This window comes from Molothrus aeneus, chromosome 1, assembly GCF_037042795.1.
Source record: "Molothrus aeneus isolate 106 chromosome 1, BPBGC_Maene_1.0, whole genome shotgun sequence".
NCBI lineage: Eukaryota > Metazoa > Chordata > Aves > Passeriformes > Icteridae > Molothrus > Molothrus aeneus.
Genome location: NC_089646.1, coordinates 17,481,863 through 17,503,314, shown reverse-complemented (window position 1 = coordinate 17,503,314; position 21,452 = coordinate 17,481,863). Strand labels below are relative to the sequence as shown.

General features: G+C 40.3%; 1 protein-coding gene across 1 annotated transcript in view; it reads left to right on the top strand.

Moving 5' to 3' along the window:
* GPR158 (G protein-coupled receptor 158) overlaps positions 1-21,452 on the top strand; it is a 189,418-nt gene that overhangs the window by 79,969 nt on the left and 87,997 nt on the right. The window contains exon 4 of the mRNA XM_066552121.1: positions 4,064-4,281. Within this exon, the coding sequence (XP_066408218.1) occupies positions 4,064-4,281 (218 nt within the window). The remainder of the gene's footprint in view (positions 1-4,063; positions 4,282-21,452) is intronic.

The following is a 21,452-nucleotide window of genomic DNA, read 5'->3' as shown; positions in this document are numbered from 1 at the left end:
TCAACAAGAATTTTCATTTTTTGCACCTGCCCTTTGGCTTTGTTTCTTCAACAGAACCTGCACATGCAGATATTTGTACATATGAAGGTTGTCACTGACTTAAGTGATCCCTTTCTGGGGTGAGGCATATGACCATGGCTGATGATCAGGTTTTGGTGCCAAGAGGTCCAGTTACATTCTCACCAAGTTACTGCAACATCCCTGATGCGACTGGAGTGTTCCTAATTTACTCTATTATAGAACAGGAGCAGAATCAGTCTTTTGTTCTGCTCAGTGCTCAGCATGCACTGTGCTTTGTGTGTTCATGTGCTGAGCTCTGACTGGAGTGCAGGATGATTTGGTCTGGGACAAGGCAGTCCCTGCCCTGACTCTCAGCAGTCTATGGTGCCATTCTCACTCTGCAGGAAGGTCTCAGCTGGCAATGTCACAGCTGCTGAGGCACCCCTAGCGTGGCAAAGTGTCCTTAGGAGAACTGAAGCTGATGAAGAGTTACCCTCAGGAGAACATTTCAAAAACAGATGGGCCAATCAGACAGAAAAGACTGGGATAGAAGAGAGAAGAGCTAGGAAAAAATATGGTGGAGCGGAACTAGCTGAAACATTTAAGCTTTTGTTTTATTTTATTATACTTCATTTTTGTTTGTGTCCTATTCCTGCTTTCCACCTACTTTGCTTGGTTCTTTTCTCCTTTCTTTTTATCCTTTTTATTCTTTGGTTACTACATTTTATTTCTGTTCTTTCTTTCTTTTTTTACACCTTCCTCATTTTTAGCTTTAACTTCTGCAGCACAGTGTTTGCTTCCATCTCATTTGTGACAGTGCTGAAACTGCTACTACCTTACACAAAGCAGAAGTTACTTCTTGTCCATCCACCTTACTGTGTCTAGAATCTTTTGTCATCTTTTGAGGAGGAAAAAATTTTTTTATTCACTGCAGGAAACATGTAATGCTAAAGAACTGCTGAGATTGGACAAGGCACAATGAAATATCTAGCAGTTCGGTTAGAGGCACTCTAGGCTTGGCTTGGGCTGTCTGTGTCTTGAATTGATGTTACATTGATGCTGGTGAAGGGACAGGACCAGGCAAAAAGGGCAGAAATGTTCATCTATGCATTGGGCAGCTGTGCCCTGAGACATACAGTCATGGCAAGGGTGTGGGTGAACAAGATCCATGTCAGTGGTATATATAATGAACAGTTCTTCCCCAGTAATTTATTTCAGAAGGGCTGAAAAAAAATATTTCTTTTTGTCAAGAAGAAAAAAAAACAACAAACCTCCAAACACATAAGAATTGTTAATTGTTCCCCATTGCATTATGGGAAATTTATTGTAGATCAATTTTTTTATCTTTCTTTTATTAGCTATAAGGAGCATGGAATCATGGAATCCAGTAGGTTGGAAAAGATCTCTGAGATCACCAAGTCCAACCTGTGAGCAACCCCCACCTTGCTAACCAGACCAGAGCACTGAGTGCCACACCCAGTTGCTCCTCAGGCACCTCCACCTTCATCTGATAGTCAAAAGATACTCACAGAAAAATCAGTCCTGGCTGGCAGGGCAGCCCGTGCAGAAGATGTGCATCAGTGATCTTCCTTTGTGTACAACACACCATACCACAGAAGCAATAGATTGGAAAAGACCTCTGAGATCACTGAGTCCACCCAGGACCAAACACTGCCATAGGCTGGACCAAGGCACTGAGTGCCACATCCAGTCTTTCCTTAAACTCCTCCAGGGACAATGACTCCACCACCTCCCTGTGCAGCCCATACCAGTCTCAGCAGACACATGTAAACAAAAGTTTGCTGTTGTGCTATAAAGTCATACCTGTGGGATATTCACTTCAACATGCAACTGTTTATTTACTGTTATCCCTGTTGTGTGTGATTAGCATCTGTATGAAGACACTCCCACATATGATTCTGATAAGAAACTGCTTGATAAAATGGAATATAGTGTATTTGCAATGACTTTCAAGGTTGAACATTTCAGAAGTAAAGTGCATCAAGTTTAGAACCATGCTAAATTATCAAGCCATATTCATATAATGTTTGTGACAAGTAGTCTCATAGCTGTGGGTCTTGAACTATATTTTTCTCTGTGTAAGTTTTTATACTGCAAATAATTTATTTAGTTGACACAATAAAATATATATTAACAAATGGCTTATGGGGCTCAGAAATGTGAGGTTTTAAAGAGATGCGCTAATTGAAGGCAGCTATAGAAATGTTAAAGGAACAGATATATGGTGAAAAGGGTGATATAACCTTAAATGTTGAGGAAATGAAGTGGAAAACTTGAACAGTAGGGAATGCACTCTTGGTCTGGATATGGAGATGGGAAGTGGGAGACTATGACTTCTGTATCTGGCAGAGGACAGTGTGGGTCTGTTGCTCTAGCTGTGATTAAGAAGCAGGGATCTGATGTTAAATTTGGAGAAGGTGGTTTCTGCTACAGCTCTTGGAATGGTAATGGGCTGAGGTCCATGGGTGTGTGCTCTGAAGAGAAGTTCCAGTTCTAGAATATCTTCAGCATTAGTGTTCCTTAGGGGTTCTCCATCTGCTTGGTATGCCCAAGCATGGTTATTTTCCAAGATTTCCATTCCTACCTCACACAGTCTGGGTCAAAAAGGCACAAGATCTCTTCTTGCTGACTCCTTGTATCTAGAAAACTGACTTGCAACATGAGTCAGCACTACTCTGCTATATTCAGGTTTCTGACATCTTAGTTCAGAATAGAGCTCCAAGGAGAAATTCACGAACTGCGTGAGAAATGCCATCTTGTTCTTTACTCACTCTGGGATGTGGGAGGGAAGCATTAGTACAGTGAGGACAAGGAGCATGGCCCCGTCCCTTTCCCAGGCTTTGCCTGGCAGCACATGTGTGTTCATGCACGTTTAGCCACGGATTTGAGAAAGCAAGAAGTAATTACCCTTGTAGAAAACCTTCTGCTTCAATTGCTTCAAGCTGAAAGTCTGAAGAGAGTTGCATAAGCCCATGTGTATGTGCAGCATAGGTGGGATAGGTTGTCTCTTGAAGGACTCAGCAATGCATGATTTACTACTTTCCCCGACAGAGAAGGAGAATTTTGATCAAAGAAATTGAAGCAGTTCTCTAGCATTGTGAAAAGTGAGAGGAGTTATCACACATTATAATACACCCATTGATTTGGCTTCAGCTACATTTTGTCATTTTGTTGTTTCTGTGAGCTCCTAAGGCTGTCTTACCTATAACAAACATTTTCAACAAATTCTTCTTTTCCTTTTATTTAACAATATTCTCCCCCCCCTCCCCCCTGCCCCACCTTTCTCTTTCACCTTTTAATTCTATTCATGGCTTGTAGGGTAAGCAGCCTTACAAAGGTTTATGGGCAAGTGTCATAGGTCAGAAAAATTAGGAATCCTTCTGTGTGTCCTCTTGATGGGTTCACATTGATGGATGAGTTGTCAGTTCAAGAGTAATTGATTTTCCTAGACAAAATAGGTGTGTCTACTTCCTGGTGTGCTTGTGTGAACAATGGAAAACTATACTTAGACTAAGTGCACTGGTTTTGCTTTGGGGACTGAGTAGTGCAATCATGCAATAGCCTGTTGAGTAAATGTTAATTAAGAAGGTTTTCATCTAATTTGAAACTCATTAATTCACTCAATAGCATTTTTATAAAACTGAGGAACAATCTGAAATGGGATCAGAGCTTGTACTATGAACATTAGGTAGTTAATGGGTCTGCCCTTCATCTGTCTGTGTAAAATCCATTCCTTATTCCCAAATATTTAATGTAATTTTTTCCCCATTCAAAATTCTTCATAGAATTTCCTGTGCCAATTTAGCCCACTTTAAATGTAACAGGAAAGCATTTGATGTTTAAAAAGCTCACTTTCCCTCATTGGTCTTGGTTTTCTGAATGTTACAAAGGATGGTTAAGTGAGAAAAGCAGCACTGGGTGAGCTATTTTGTAACCTATTGAGAGAGAATGGGAGGGAAAGGAAGCCCAGCAGAGGACTGGTGATGAACTCCCCATCCCCTACAACTAAAGGTATCTCCCCTTGTGCTTCTGACACTTTCAGGAAAGGATGCAGAAAATCGCTTTTCTGGTGGTGAATTGTCAGAGGAAGTCTACACCTGCCTGCCCTGCAGAGAAGGATGTTCTTTCTGCACAGATGATACTCCCTGCTATGCACAGGAGGACAAGTATCTACGGCTGGCTATCATCTCCTTCCAGACGCTCTGCATGCTGCTGGACTTCATCAGCATGCTGGTGGTCTACCACTTCCGCAAGGCCAAGGTAAACCCCTGGGCTTCATTTGGGTGTTCCTCCTCCTCACTGTGCAGTATATGCTCGTTCATCTTTGTTCTACAGCTTCCCAGCTTGAGGGTCCCTTGTGGTGGTGTTCACAGGGGTCCCAGGATGAGGGAAGAGATGAGAATCTTGACTCCATGTTTCAGAAGGCTGATTTATTTTTTTATAATATATATTATATTAAAAGAAATTGATATATTAAAACTATACTAAAAGAATAGAAGAAAGGATTTCATCAGAAGGCTAACAAGGAATAGAAAAGAAAGAATGATAATAAAATCTTGTGACTGACCAGAGAGTCTGAGACAGCTGGACTGTGATTGGCCATTAATTAAAAACAACCACATGAGACAAACAATCAAAGATGCACCTGTTGCATTCCACAGCAGCAGATAATTCTTGTTTGCATTTCGTTCCTCTCAGCTTCTCAGGAGAAAAATCCTAGCAAAAGGATTTTTCAGAAAATATGTCCGTGACAGTTTCTCAGGCAAGAAGTGCAGCTCAAGGGGAGGATGGGATTTCCAAACAGGAATGTTTTTCTGAATTGTTTATGTGGTTTTGGGGAAGAAGAAGAAGAAGAAAAAAAGCTGAGCAATTTGTGTCTTCCACTGAAATATGCTTGCATTTACAGATGTTCAGCAAAAATCAAGGAAACTATTAAGTAATTTTGGAAAATCAGGCCAGTTAAATATGCACATATCTAAAGGGACATGGGGTTTTTAGAAACTTGGGATCATGAAAGTCTCTGCATTACCACTACTGGGAATGATGTTTGGTTTCAATATATTTGAGTGTCTGGCTGGAAAATAATTATGGCAAAGAGAAATCTTTCTGAATAATTCTAGTTCCTAGAGAGCTTAAATGTGGTTCTCTGGTTAAAGATTATTATTTTTTCACTACAGCAAGAGTATACTAAGGAGTATCTGTAAATTGCTGATGCAGCATTTATGTACTAAGCTAATGAACTTTCTGCTTTTACCTCCCTGAAAATCTGGTAACATCTCGGAATCTTACTGTTGCCTCAGTAAATGCAGAAAATTCTCTGAAACTTCAAATTATTTAAAAGAAATGAACTGAAGATGGCATATATTCACTATCTGCATTTGGGAAACGTAGGTGTGCACACAGTATGCTACATTATTGAAATTAATAGCTTCATCCACTTTCTATACCTAGATAAGTATTTCCATTTTGGTTTTTGGAACACTTGATCCCACAGTCTACCTGATCCCGCAGTGTCTGTGTTACAAATTCGTGGCTCATTTTGAAAGATTTTAATATCCTGCCAGGAAATCACAGAACGAGCAGTAACATTCCTTTTTTTAATCTCTTCTGTTTCTGACAGTGTCTTTGTATTTAATGATACTATAGTAAATAATTCAAATTATGGACTTAATTGTATTCATAAAGCTTTTTTGTTATGAAAAGTTTGTTGTAGGCATCTGTTTAGTTGCTTGACATTAACTTCGCAGAAGAACTTCCTTCTGATTTTGTGAGGTTTTAATCTGTTAATGTTACTCACTTTTAATGTCCTAAACAACATCATGACAAGCATTTCTTGTGATTGAAAACTATTTCTAGACTTAGAAACTGATATGCAGCTGTTGCAAGCTGGGCTTCACTTCTTTTTTACACACCACAATATTGATTGTTTTATAGGAAATATTTATATTTTCTCACAAACAGGTTGAGAAATACTTTTCACTCTTGCACTTGCACACCTGCATATGTTCTGATAGAGATATCTGCTACAGTAAGAGGATGTATCTTTATTAGACATAACACAGAAATCTTCTGTTTCACAAAACCTGCTACTGATGAATAGCACATTTTTACATTTGTGATGGTTAGTTAGTTCTCCAAAGTAGTCTATGAATAAAGAAACACATGGAATCTGAATCTTTAATACCAAAGCAATACTAAAGCAGCATATACACATCTTTTGTTGTCTCTGAAGTGCTTTTCAGTCATTAGGAAAAAGTTTGTGCCTTTTTTTTTTCCAGATTCCCTCTTACCATTGGTAATCATGACATATGAATGTGTGAGAATCAGTCATAAAACAAAGCATTCTTTTTCCCTGCAAGAAAAATTTTGCCTTTGAGACACTGCCATTCATTCAGTTGGCCAGAGATGGATTCAATTACAGTTTTGGTACCTTACAGGAAAGTTAACTTTTCTCTAAATGTGTATCTCACAAGGGAAAGGGAAGGAAACATGACACAAAAGAAATAATATGGTGAAACAAACCTTTCCATTATGCCTGATGTTTTCAAGGAATAGAAACTGATGGATTTTTCATTCCTTTTCATGTCATTCAGTTGAGTTTTTCTTGGATATTCCTTTAGTGTTTTTTATCTTGTTAGTACAGTATGAAAAAGATCTTGTGTGTTTACCATGACGTGAGAAGTTGTATGAAGGGCAAACATACTGAGAACAATGAGTATTTGCATAAGAAAACTGCTGGTTACATTGGGAAATGACAGAAATTTGGAGTGAAGGAAGAAAACTAATAGCTTATGATGTACTCTCTGCCAAGGAGGTAAAATCATGAATATGAGAGAACACATATTGAAGTATATTCAAAATATCTGCCCTTTTGAGAATTTCCAACTGTTAGTGAAGCAAACCACAATTAGGTTAGTATCTATGTCTGTGATTAAAGTTGCTGTGTTAAACTGCTCATTTCCATTGTGCTGTGTGGGAGTCAGAGAAGAGCATTTCTTTCGATTCTCTCCCACGTGTAGCACTACAATGTTCAAATGGTTGCAAAAAATAGTTTTTAATGCAACACTTTAACAGAAAGAACAGCATACTGCTACTATATCAAGAAGCAAACTTCAAAGTGTTTAAGGGAGGAAAAGATGAGAGTTGAAAATAAAAGATGTTCAATTAAGGCCCTTTCAGTGCTGAAAGGAATGAAGAGTAGATACATGACATTTTGATCTGTCTGTTGATCAGTAAAATCAGAAGATAATTGGGATCAAATTACCTCTTTAGTAAAAGTGACTGCTGAAGGCTTCTCAATGCTTCTCCTTCATGGGGGCTCCTGGTAATTACTACTTTCAAAAAACTAAGGTCCTGAAAAGTTAAGGTCTGCCAACAGAAAGCACTAGGGAAGAAACACTCCAGGCACCTTGGCAGTGATATATAATAATTCACAAAAAGAATGATAAAGGTCTATAGGCATCCTTCAGCTTATGATGGAAGTGACAAGACATTTTTTTGTCTTAAAAAAGATCAACGTATCAGTAAGAGCAGAGAGAGATCACAAGTATTTTAGGGAAGTGAAGAAATACCTCAGCTATTCAGATCACACTGGTTGTACCTTTTATGACCAAGCAGTACTTACAGTGTAAAAAAATTGCCACAGCCTGGTTTTGTCAACAGTGTGAAATATATGTGAGATCCAGGGCAGTTGCTAAAAGCCCAACCACAGGTGAAAGATGGAGCCCTGCACTGCCACAGAGCACAGCCATGAGAACAAAGACCTTTTTGACAATTACTGCCTAAGTGTTACTGACAAAATGTGATGATACACTTTTCATTTTGACAGATCATTATTACTCACCTAGGCCATAATAATAAGACTCTACAGAGAACCTGCTAAATACCAGCTTGTGAGTTCCCACTCAGACAAAATAAATGGTAATAAATAGGCAAAGCCTATAGCAAGCCAAGAGAAGCAAGCTGTTGCTTTTCTTTGGAGGGACTTCTACAAATCTCTGAAGTTTTAAGTCTCATCTTCTAGAACTTCTTAAGGTTCCTCTGAAGAATTCTCTTCAGACTTCTATCGAGAAAAGCTGCCAAACTATTTATTGTGTAATAAGTTTACATTAAGAGCAGTAGAGGAGCAATGGAAGATAGGAAATGTGACATCTCTATTTATAAAGACTCCTTATAATAGTGACAAGAACTAAAGATCAGTAGGTCCAACTTTCACACTTGGAAATTCAGATGGTGGTAAGTAACAAAACTTCTGGGTCCATGGGCAAATGTGGGAAGTGGGCTTTTGTGAGAATGTGATACCCTACAAATTTATTTGTAGCTCTGTGAAGGGGCATTATGAGCATGGGGATATGAGAGTACTTCTTCCAAGGTCTGCCACCAAAAGCTCTTAAAATTTTGGTCTCAAGGGTCTAGGTGAGCTGCACTATTTGTAGGTAACCAAGGGGTGGCAGAGGAAAATGCAGGGCAGGAAGTACCATATAAAATCATGTACAGTAGTGAGATGTTGATGTGCAAACGTAGATACATATTCATGGTTCCTCTTAGGGTATCACTAGAGGGTTTAAGGATCAAGGGATCTCTCAAATGTTCAAGGAATCTCTCAAATGTCTTTAAAAAAAGAAGTAGTTGCATTACAAAACTTTTAGTTGCTTTATGTCACTCACTGGTAAAGAATGCTACAGATTCCAAATGATAAAGCAATTCAGATAGGAAGGAATCATGGAGGATATTTCTCTCTCTCTCTCTATATATATATATCTTTCTATATATGTTTCTATATTTTTTGATGTTTAAACACAGTGGTTTTGGTGAAATATCTGGTGCTTAAGGTCGTAATTTTATTGTTGGAAACTTGGAGGATAGATCAGGAAGGATCACTGTGTGCTTCTTTAATAATGCAGCACAGGCCATAAAGTGAGGTAGGACACTAGAGTGTAACCAGAATATCTTTTGTTCTCTTGGCAAAGCATCATTAAGTTAGATTCCATGTCTCTTCTTGAAAACCTTGTAGTTACTCATGTAGACTTGCACATTTGATAGGTGACAGAACAAAATTCAGCTTGTTCTTCCAAAATACAGTTGATCCAAACTACTGGTACCACTGACCAATCTGACCATTGCCAACCTGTAAATGTAAGTGCACAATAGTGACTTCAACAGTCATTGGAATTGGCCAAAAGAGCAGAATGGAATAGCAAAAAGATACTGTGACAAAGCTCTGATCAGTGCTGTGGAATTCATTTGAGGCTTTGTCAAACACAGGTGAAAGTGACTCAGCAGCCCTGAGATCAGCTCAGCAGTAATGTTATTTAACTGCAAGAGTCATAACTGGAGAAAGTCACAGGCAGAAAAGGTGGCCCATTGCCAAGAGAAGGAAGAACTCCAAAACGATAAGAACACAAAAAAATCTGGAAGAAGGCACAGAAGGAGTAGCAGAAGCTAAACCACTAGTGAAAAGATTTGTAGGGAAACACAGAAAAAGATGAAAAATATAATAGATAAAGAGGAGATGCTACTGCTATAGTGGGAAAAGGCAAAGCATTTCAGCAGGAGAGCAAATGGGGGAAATGTGCCAAACAAAGAGAAAAGAGGAAAAATTATTCATAGATAATACTGAAGGGAAATCAGACATGTGGATCACTTCAAAGAAATCTTTGCTGTGGACTGCCCTTGTGCCAATCAGTAGTGAAAGCTGGAAGCCATGAACCTGGTATTGACACAAGGTGCAAGAGGCTCAAAAACTCAAGGGAGATGAAAATTTGTGAATTCCATCAGAAAAGCTGACAGCACCTGGCAGCACCAGTTTAATGCCACTGAGGGAATTGTGTGATGAAGTCTGGGAAAAAGAGATCTTTCCTCAATAGTGAAAATGTTAGAATTCTATTTTGACTGCTCTGACAGAGTGATTTTCCTGAATATGACCTTGGAAGATGGTGAGGCTTCTGCAGTGTCAGAGAAAGAAAGGGACACTGGATGCAAAACAAGGAACAGGCTCAATGCTGTTGATAGTTGTGTTATGTGTCTTAGAGGAGTCTTACAGACTTGCAATCTCCTTACAGGGGAGTCTGTAAAGGAACTGGCTCCTCTTATTCCCTTGGTTCCCTTGTCAAAGGCTTTGACAGAGTTTGAGGATCTTAGAGAACAACTTTCGGCCTTACTCATGGCTGCATACACAGGTGCAAAACATTCTCTAAGTTGAAAAACCAAGGAACAAAACAGCTCAAGGTGATACTAGCAAACATCTTTATGTGCTGTGGCATTAGTATTGATTTAATAATGCAAACCTCACCACAAAAAACACGTCCGAAAAGTATGAGGCTAAGCTAACAAAAGTAGCTGTTTAGACAAGGACAGAAATCATATTAAAACAAATATTCTCAAGAATGAGAAGCTGAACAGTGATTTTCTAAGAAAAAGCATCAACAAAATAGTAGAATTCATCTGTGCAAGCAGTGCTGTGTGCACCAAGGGAAAGCTCAAACAGGGAATGACCACTGCAGCATTGATTACATACAGTGTAAGGGTAGCAAAGCTACTGGAAAGAAACTGAACATTTAAATAACTATGAATAAAAATCAGATTTTTTAAAAAATTGCAGACCAAACATGGGGGTAGAAATCTACCAGAGCCTTAAAGAGAAAACCAGCTGTGTTGTAATCATGTTTTTTGACTGTGGAAGGACATTACCTGCAAACAACCTCAAACACTCATCAGTTATAAGGCTGCCTTTTCAAATGAATGGGAAAGAAGAGCTGAAAATAACTGACCTTTGCACAGCAGCCCAGCACCTCAAACAGGGAGCTTTGGGTAGAATACAACTGCTGGGAGGAATTGTAAGTGCCCTTAAGAAATGCCAAGAACCTCTACTGGCAAAGAGAACACAGAAGTTGATCTCAGCCATAGAGTGGAAGAGACTAATTGCTACTTTGTGATGAAGGAGAGATGAGAATGTGCTGCCAGCCTTGACTCATGCTAGACCTTTTCAGAAGGGTCTTGTTTGCTGGGAATTCTCATTCAGATCAATGCTAAAGGCTCCAAAGTAGTTGCACTAAAGCCAAACTACTTTGCCCTCATCTCATCACCTTGTGGTGCTGCCAGATTCTGAAAATAGGGGAACAGAGAGCGAGCACGGGGGTCTGGGCTTCCCATCTTCCTGCTGCCCCTCTGGCCAGTGTCTCTGGATGTAAACCCAGCATGTCAAGGTAAAATTGGTAGTAGTGAGCACACTTGGAAGAGGTCGTTTTCAGCTCTGAAAAATAGTGGAAGAAATCCTTGGAGTTCAACATGGTAATTTGGAATGGTTTTGTCATATGGCATTAACAATGATGGACTGTGATAGAGCCCATTGGAATGAAGGGCTTTGCCCTGTTCAAGACCATTTCCAAATATTGGAAATTTTAAACTAAATGACATTTTATTGTACTAAATGACATTTTATTTATCTTCTCCACCCCTACCCTCCCCCAACCCCTCTTTTATGAACATTCGGGAACTGCTGGAAATACAGAAATATAAATACTTTTAATGAGAGGAAGAAAATATACATTTTGAACACCAATCAAGGTAAATACAGTTAACAGGACCATATGCCTAATCATCAACAGGAATAAATAATTTTCTCTCTCTTGAGGGAAATGTGGCAAATAATAGCTACAGACTGTTTTAATATGGTTTTTAGTCTGTCAAATACAGATTTTTATTTTGGAGTTCAGGGTGGCTAGATACACTCTGCCACCACTATCCCATTTTTTTATTTAGTGTAAATATATTTAAGTGTTCTGCTAAGTATGATTTCAAAACTGTGAAGATATTCCGTAAGCAGTGCAATTTTAAATACTGCACAGAACTGCACATAGATGGAAAGGCAACATGCAAATTTATGCTGTAGTTCCCCTTTCTAATATTGAGAAATCAAGAATGTCTTTTCTCCCTCACTGCAGCCGCAATAGGATACAGTAATTCAGAATGAGGTAATCACAGGCTATTGATGTGTGATACATCTTTAAATATTAAAGCATGCTGGCTTTGCAAACATACCTCTTTTTCTAATGTAAATCAGCCAATCCTTTTTCCTTGTTTTTTTTTTTTTTTACTCCACAGTGGCATCTTGATGTGCTTATGCCTGGATGGTTTTCATCTTTGGTGCACATTCTGCTTTTTTCTCCCTAGATGACAATTTCTGACATTTCAGCTGAAGTGGAAACTTGATAGAGGAAGATTTTGCACAGATGGAGCAGCTGCCTTTACATGCTGTGCTGGTGGGCATACCTGATAGTTCACTCAGCATATACACATTCTGTGCAGTGCATTAGACACCCTTTCTTCATCCTATCCTAGGGTGTGAACCTCGTTTCTTGTGATTTCTCAGGAAGTTTATTGTAGTCTTCAGGTGTGCAAGTTTAAAGACATTGCCGATGTTGTTTTCAAAACTGTTGTTTTTAGTGGAATTCTCATTTCCTTTATTTGCATGTCCCTTCCCATTTTTCTTTGTAGTTAAGATGTGCCTTTAGGGATGCTGTACTTTCTTAATTCCCACATAAGTAACTTAAGAGTGCCATATTGGCAAGATAAGAAGTGAAGGGGCCATTAGCCTTCAGCAGCAGTTGAGTCTCAGGGAGGATGTTCTGGCTGCTGGAGTTCCCAAAAGCAGTAGGCATGGCTGCAGTGTTTGCAGGGTATTGTGTGTATTCACTTCATAAGGCCAGAGGTTTCACATGAATGGGAATTTGCATTTAATACACAGTTTAGAGGCATCAAGTACTTGTGAATAGAAAAATAAATTACAGACACTTTGAAAACTAATGAAAACTGAAGTGTGAAGAAACTAAAGATCTAGATATGAAATATGTTCATTGATTTCAGTTCAGCCTCATAAGGAAGAACTAATGAGAAGAGCAGGATGGTAGGAAGCAAAAAAAAAAGTGCTCTAGAGTCCACTCCTAATGGACAAGGTAGGTCATAAAATGGTTTTTCATCAATACTCAGCTGCAGCTCTAAGGATTCAAAAGCTGCAATCTTCTCTGTATAGCTTTATATTAAGCCAGTGCTTGTCTCTACAAAGTTGAATTGCACACCTTTGGGGGCCCTAAGGAAAACATTCATGGTTTTTCAAGGAGTGTACTGCCTTCAAAGTGATGTCAATCAGCCATGGATTGTGACACATTTGCTCCAGTTTGGCATTGAAACAGATTCCTTGCCTTTGCTTTCTTAATGTTTTGCTGCATAAGACCCCCCTGTGAATCATTGCTACCTTCTGTTCTACCAGTATTCAACAAAACTCTGCAACACAGAGCCCCAAATTCAAATGAATGGAGCTGGTAGTGAACTTTGAGTGTAGGGTGCTGGCAAGGATATAGCTGTCAACAAAGAAAATCTGTAGCAGCCTTGAAGGCCTATGTTCATTTAATTCTATTACACTTTGATTTCACTTTAAAAATAAATTATGAAAAATTAAGTAATTGAATGCTTGAATTCCAACAATGGCAACTTTTCTCATCTCTTATTATCTCATAGAAGAGTTTTTCCAAGATTGTTTCAAAGTCATCAATTAAACTGAGCAAACTGCTAAGATTTTTGCTTGTCTGTTACTCTCTGATTCCCGCTGAGTCTCATATTTATAGCCCTTATAGAGTGTCTGAGTAGACTGAATGGTCTGTCACATGGCAATAAGCTTTCCCCACTGATTCTTTGATGCAGTAACTTCAGGACAGTTGCATTTATCTGAAGTTTCATTTGGGCTCCTGAATGGGCATTTACAGATTTGCTGGGAAGAGATTTCCTATCATGTCAGCAGAATAATGGCGACATTATTTATTTATCCTGCTATTTGTCTTGGAGTTGTATCCTGCTGTGAACCTTCCTTGTACAATCAATAGCAATAGCAAAGTCCCTGGTGGCTTGCATGAGGTCTTTGCCTCCCTCTCCAAGAGAAGACTTATGTCTGAAGTAGACCATTATTTTTGTTTTAAGGGTCTAGTAGTAAGACCCCATTTTGATGTTGAAAAACCAATTTAACTAAGAAGAAGCTCTGATGAAGATGAGAAAATAGGGTTTTTTAGAACTTTTACCCAGAGAGAAGGAAGAAGTAATGTAAGTTAAGAAGCAGGGAAAGAAAAAAACAGAAAAAAATGTAGGATGAGAACTTTCAAATAGTAGAAATAAAACTGTATTGGAAACCTTATTCCAGGAAAAGTCTTGCATTTTTTTACTGCGTATTTGTAACTGCAAAACTTGTAGTTAATGGTAGACTGTTCAGAGAAACTTTATGCTGTTTTTAATATTTTGGTTGTTTGGTTGGTTTTGGCTATATCATGTGGTACAAGCTGAACACAGATCACTCAGACTAAAAAATATTCCTTTTCTTCATTCTTTTCTTCACTTCTTTGGGTAAAAGTTGAAGGCTTTTAGGAGCAGGCTCATGCTGTCAGCTTCTCATTAGAACTTTGTGCTATGAACACAGTCACATTGCTATTGCCTTCCTTGTCACAGCCATGCCTCCCCTTGTCTGGAATAAAATCATGACATTTTTCTCTGCCATCTTCTCATCAACTTCAATATAGCAGAAAAGAAACCTTGATCTCCTGCTTCCCCCTAGGACGTCCCAGCTACTCCTTTCATAGTTACTGTAGCAACCTGCTTGTTACCACAGGTCATTTTGAACTCTGGAGATCTCTGTGTCTCTGGCTATGTCTAAGCTGAACTCCTTCTGAGCTGAACTCCTTCTGGGCTCCCTTTTAATAAATGTTTTCTGCCAGTCTGCAGCCCTGTTTGTTGTCTCAGCTTGGTGTTTTGTGTCTTGAAAGGTTAAGGAGTATCAGGGAAAGTGAAAGGGAAATAGACTGGTGGAGCTCAGCCCTTCCATCTTTAAGGGAGGCCTCTGACCAAGAGACTGAGGACTTATATGCCTCCCACCCTCGGGCAACAGAAGAGCACCTGGTAGATGAAGAGGAGTGGAAACAGGTCCCCATTCAGGGAGGTAATAACAAAAAGTCCTCCCCCTCCCCATCATCCAGCCAAGTGCCACTTCAGAATAGGTATGAGACCCTGGATAGAGAGACCCAACCAGATGATTTAGGAGAAAATTGTCTGACCAGTGAACCCCCCAGTTATGATTCATCTGTAAGACAGATCACTACCTCTAGCATCAAGAAGAAAAGAAGGGTAATCGTAGTAGGTGATTCCCTCCTGAAGGGAACTGAGGGTCCCATATGTCGACCAGACCCATCCCACAGGGAAGTCTGTTGCCTCCCTGGGGCCCGGGTACAAAATATCACTGAGAGACTTCCTGGGCTGATTCAGCCCTCTGATTATTACCCACTGCTGATACTCCAGACTGGCAGTGATGAGATTGAGAAAAGGAGTGTCAAGGCAATTAGAAAGGACTTTAGGGTACTGGGTCAGGTAGTTGATAGGGCAGGAGCTCAGGTAGTGTTCTGCTCAGTCCCTTTGGTGGCAGAGGAAAATGATGAAAGAAACAGAAGAATACGCATCATCAACAAGTGGCTCAAGGGTTGGTGTCATCAGCAAAATTTTGGATTCTTTGATCATGGGGAAACTTTTACAGCATCTTCTCTGCTGGAACCAGATGGGGTATACCTCTCTGTTAAGGGCAAAAGGGTTTTAGGATATGAACTGGCAGACCTCATTGAGAGAGCTTTAAACTAGGTTTGAAGGGGGAAGGGGAACCAGCTGAGCTATCTGGAAACAGGCCCAAGAATTACAAGGCTAAGTTAGGGGAGAAGTCAGTAGCCCAGATGAGGTGCATGTATACCAATGCACGCAGCTTGGGCAACAAACAAGAAGAGCTGGAGGCCGTGGTGCAACTGCAGAGCTATGATGCAGTTGCCATCACAGAAACATGGTGGGATGACTCACATAACTGGAGTACTGCACTGGATGGATACAAGCTCTTCAGGAGAGACAGGAAAGGAAGAAGAGGTGGAGGGGTGGCCCTTTATATTAAGCAGACTTTTGATGCCACCGAAATTGAAACTAAGGAAGATGGAGTTGAATGTCTATGGGTAAGAATAAAAGGGAAGGCCAACAAGGCTGACACCATACTGGGAGTCTGTTATCGTCCACCCGACCAGGAAGCAGAGGTAGATGACTTATTCTATAAGCAGCTAGGTAATGTTTCAAGATCACCAGCCCTTGTTCTTGTGGGTGACTTCAACCTGCCAGACATCTGCTGGGAACTTAATACAGCAGTAAAGAGGCAGTCCAGGAAATTCTTAGAATGTATGGAGGACAACTATTTGTCACAGCTGGTGGGTGAACCCACCAGGGGAGGGACTATGTTAGATCTGCTATTTGCAAATAGAGACGGGCTGGTGGGAGATGTGGTGGTTGGAGGTCGCTTGGGACAAAGTGATCACGAAATGATAGAGTTCTCAATATTTGGTGAAATCAGGAAGAGTACCAGTAAAACTCTTGCATTGGACTTCCGGAGGGCAGACTTTGGCCTGTTTAGGAGACTTATTCAGAGCGTCCCTTGGGAAGCAGTCCTAAAAAACAAAGGAGTTCAGGAAGGGTGGTCATACCTCAAAACAGAGATCTTGAGGGCACAGGAACAGACCATCCCTGTGTGCCGAAAGATCAGCCAACGGGGTAAACGTCCAGCCTGGTTGGGCAAGGAGGTTTTGGAGGAACTTAGGAATAAAAAGAGGATGTATCAGCATTGGAAGAAGGGACAGGTCTCTAAGGAAGTATTCAAGAAGGCTGCTAGAGCATGCAGAAAAAAAATTAGGAAGGCCAAAGCTCAGTTTGAACTTAGAATGGCAACTTCTGTAAAGGATAATAAAAAATGTTTTTACAAATACATTAATGGTAGAAGGAAAGGTATGACCAGCCCTTGTTCTTTATTGGACAAAGGAGGGAACTTAGTATCTGAAGATGAGGAAAAGGCAGAAGTGCTTAATGCCTATTTTGCCTCAGTTTTTAGTGGGAAGATGACTTGCCCTCAAGACACCTGCCCACCTGGGCTGGTTGATGGTGACAGGAAGCAGAATGGTCCCCCCTTTATCCAAGAGGGGGCAGTCATAGAACTACTGAAATGCTTGGATACTCATAAATCTATGGGACCAGACGGAATCCACCCCAGGGTGATGAGAGAGCTGGCAAATGAGCTTGCAAAGCCACTCTCCATCATTTACCATCAGTCCTGGCTCACTGGCGAGGTTCCGGATGACTGGAAGCTGGCCAATGTGATACCCATTCACAAAAAGGGTGCAAAGGAAGATCCTGGTAATTATAGACCAGTCAGTCTGACCTCAGTACCTGGTAAAATAATGGAACAGTTTATATGAAGTGCCATCACGCAAAATTTACAGGATGGCCAGGGTATCAGACCCAGCCAGCATGGGTTTAGGAGGGGTAGGTCATGTTTAACCAACCTGGTCACCTTTTATGACCTGGTAACCCGCCTAGTCGATGCAGGTAAGGCTGTAGATGTTGTTTACTTGGGTTTCAGCAAGGCCTTTGACACTGTCTCCCACAGCATACTCCTAGACAAGCTGGCAGCCCGTGGCTTGGACAGGAGTGCTCTGTGCTGGGTCAGGAACTGGCTGCATGGCCGGGCCCAGAGAGTGTTGGTGAATGGTGCTGCATCCAGCTGGCAGCCAGTCACCAGTGGTGTTCCTCAGGGTTCTGTGCTGGGGCCAGTTCTGTTTAATGTTTTTATTGATGACATGGATGAGGGTTTAGAGTCCTTTATTAGCAAATTTGCAGATGACACTAAGCTGGGAGCGTGTGTGGATCTGTTAGAAGGACGTAGGGCTTTGCAGAGGGACTTGGAACGGTTGGAGGGATGGGCAGAATCCAATGGGATGAAGTTCAATAAGTCCAAGTGCCGAGTCCTGCACTTTGGCCACAATAACCCCCTGCAACGATATAAGCTGGGGACAGTGTGGCTGGACAGTGCTCAGGAGGAAAGGGACCTGGGGGTGCTGGTTGACAATCGGCTGAACATGAGCCAGCAGTGTGCCCAGGTGGCCAAGAAGGCCAATGGCATCCTGGCCAGTATCATGAACAGTGTGGCCAGCAGGAGCAGGGAGGTCATTCTTCCCCTGTACTCAGCACTGGTGAGGCCACACCTTGAATATTGCGTCCAATTCTGGGCCCCTCACTTTAGGAGGGACGTTGAGATGCTTGAGCGTGTCCAAAGGAGAGCAACGAGGCTGGTGAGGGGCTTGGAACACAAGCCATATGAAGAGCGACTGAGGGAGCTGGGGTTGTTCAGCCTGGAGAAAAGGAGACTCAGGGGTGACCTTATCACCCTCTTCAACTTCCTGAAGGGTAGCTGTGGTGAGCTGGGGGTCGGTCTCTTTCTCCGGGCAACAACAGACAGAACAAGAGGACACAGTCTCAAGCTGCGCCAAGGGAGATGCAAGCTAGAAATAAGGAGGAAGTATTTTACAGAAAGAGTAGTCAAATACTGGAATCATCTACCCAGGGAGGTCGTGGAGTCACCATCCCTCGAAGAGTTTTTAAAAAAGACTGGATGTGGCACTTGGTGCCATGATCTAGTTGAGGTATTAGAACATGGGTTGGACTCGATGATCTTAAAGGTCTCTTCCAACCTAGAATTTCTGTGATTCTGTGATTCTGTGACTATTGCCGTGTCCTTTCAGCTGGCAGATGCAGTCACAGCTCCTGTCTGTTTGGAATGAGGCTGCCCATGATTTACTGCTCTGCCACTTTCTGCTGTCCTCGTTGCATCTCCCTCTTGACACCATACATGAGCTGTGTATCTCTGATTTTTTTTTTCAGCTCCCATATGAGCCTTTTTCTATCTCCTAATTGAAAAGAAATGTCTGCTATTTCTTTGATGTGTCAACACCAGCCTCACCTTGTTACCTTTTCCAAAAAACACCCCTTGTTACCTTTTCCAAAAAAACCCCCCTTGTTCCCTTCATACTTTCCTCACGCATGGTGGAGGCTTTTTGAGAGCATCCCCTGCTCTCCATATCATGTCTTCAGATTCAAGTGCTGACAAAGTATTTAACTTAGAGTGGGATAATGATAGGCTGGGACTAACTACTAATTGCTAGTTCTGCAATGTGATATTGCCTTGTTGCTCCATTGCTCTTCTTATCTGCCCTTATCCATATGCTGTCCCTTATCTTAAACTCCTAACTTTGTGCAGATAGCACAGCCATTTTCACTAATTCCTTGTGCAGGGTCTGCACTAACATGAGACTTCCCTGGGGCTGGGCCTTTCAGCAAAACATTGGAAGGAAGAATAATTAAGTTATGCATAGCAGTATTTCCTTCAAAAACAAATGTGCTTTTATTCCAGTGAAACATACATTCCGTGATCTAAACTTAATGAGGGGTTACTTAACTTACTAAAATCTGAAGAGGTGAAAAATCTCGCCCTTTTTGGGATTAGGATTTCTCAGATGCAATCATAAAGTATTAATTTGGAGTGGTTTAGCACTTGGCTTTCGTAAAGTAAAAGTGAATAAAATAAACTGAAGTTGGATTTAAAACCTTCCAAAGTATGGGGTTTTGACTGATCTGAAATTATTATAATGATTTTCATCTATAGTTAACTGGCCTTCTAAGTCATGAAAATAATGAGAATTTTTTTTACCCCAATCAGATTTATTCTAACGCTTTTCACATCATTTTCAGTTTGTTTCCTCTGAGATGTTATGAATCTTGAACTTTGCAGTCAGATTGGTTTTTTTATCCTTTTACCATAAACTGTTTATTTCTGTGTGATTGAACTACAACTTATACAGATGATTTTATTGAGCTGTAGTTTATCTTCTGTAATAGGTGAGACCATGTTGCATAAGAAAGCTGAAATTTAGTTCAGGTATTCTGAAGCTATTTGTAAACTAAACAGGGAAACTTACTGAGCCCTGCCTCCTGCTCCTGAAATTTGGTTTCCTATTTCATCAGATTTTTTGTGTTGTATTCAATTTAATCTCTTGTTGATTCGGTGATTAATCAATATTAGATTGCACTTTATTCTTGAAAGTAATGTATTTGGATCTTCATTCAATTTCTGTGTTAATTGAATGCAAATCTAGTGAAACAGACACTTTAAGTGATCCAGATTTTTGATGATTGTCATTGTACATATTCATCTTTTGAATTAACCATAAATCTGTGAATAGACTGAAATTGAACTTAGGTGTTCACCTCATTACTGATTTTCTTTGATGTATATATTCACCACTATTTGAGGAGAAGCAGGTGACTTGATCTAAGCAATATGTCCCCAAGGAAGGAATTTCTGCCCTTATAAGAAAAGATGTCCCTGGGACATTAACCATTTTTATTGTGAGGGTTCTTCACCAGCAAACACTGGTTTCTCAAATGTCTGTCTTGTACGTAGTGCCACTTAGATTCAGCAATGCCCATGTTTCTAAATGCAGAGCACCCTACCTTCATCATGATTTATCTCAACAGATTTTGTTACTTGTATAGGAGAAAGAATCAAGGGCCACATGAATTGAAAAATTAAATATTTGGGGATTTCTTGGATGCCTGAAATCTTTTGTACTTGTAATGAAATTGCTTTTTGATTGATTGTCTTTGCTTTTCCTGACTTTTTTTTCCCAAGTAAAAAGTAAATATAATAATTATATTCTGTTTGAGCTCACCTATAACTAGTAATAGAAAAGAAAAATTGACCTTCATGTAAGTCTTTTTCAAAGGCTTGAAAGGGAAAGGAGAGAACATGAGGATTATATTTATTTGGTTTAGGAGTACTGAACAAAACCTGCAAATGCCAGAAAATTCTGACAATTTATCAGTGCAGTTTAAGTGGCAGCCTGTAACTGTAGGCCTGTTTTTGGAAAACTGGGCTTTGCTGTGAATATTTCTGTACTTGAAATCTTTATTCTATTAGGAGGCTATGATTCAAATAGGTTAAAAATATTTATTAGTGTGATCAAAGGTTGAGCAGGACACACAGTTTCCTCTTCATTATTTTACAGAGAAATTTTCAAAAGATTTTTTCCCCCTTGAATTGAAGAATTTTTCCTGCAGTTAGCTGGGAATGAGTTGTTTGAATTTTGTACCTCAACCAACAATAATAAAATTAAAGCACAGCCTTGTTACGGAATTCAACATTTAGGTTTTCATGAGTAGTTGTCCTAATCAGTCCCTGAATTTATTATCAAGAGAATAAATAACTTATGACACTACTGTTATAGGGTACTAACTGAGGATTTAGGGGACTCCTTCCAGTTGTTTTCATGCCCATTCTTTAGTCCCCAGTACTCCTCTTCCAGGTGTGAACAGTATTAGGTTGCCCACCACAACGAAATAATAGTTCCACTCTTTTCTGCAGCTCCTGATATCAGTGTCTGGGAACTGGAAGTCCAATTTCTGTTTCTTAACAGAGGAGCCAGACATCTTGCTACTGCTCAGCCTTGGGAACAGAAAGAGAATCTGTGCATTCTATTTCTTAAAAG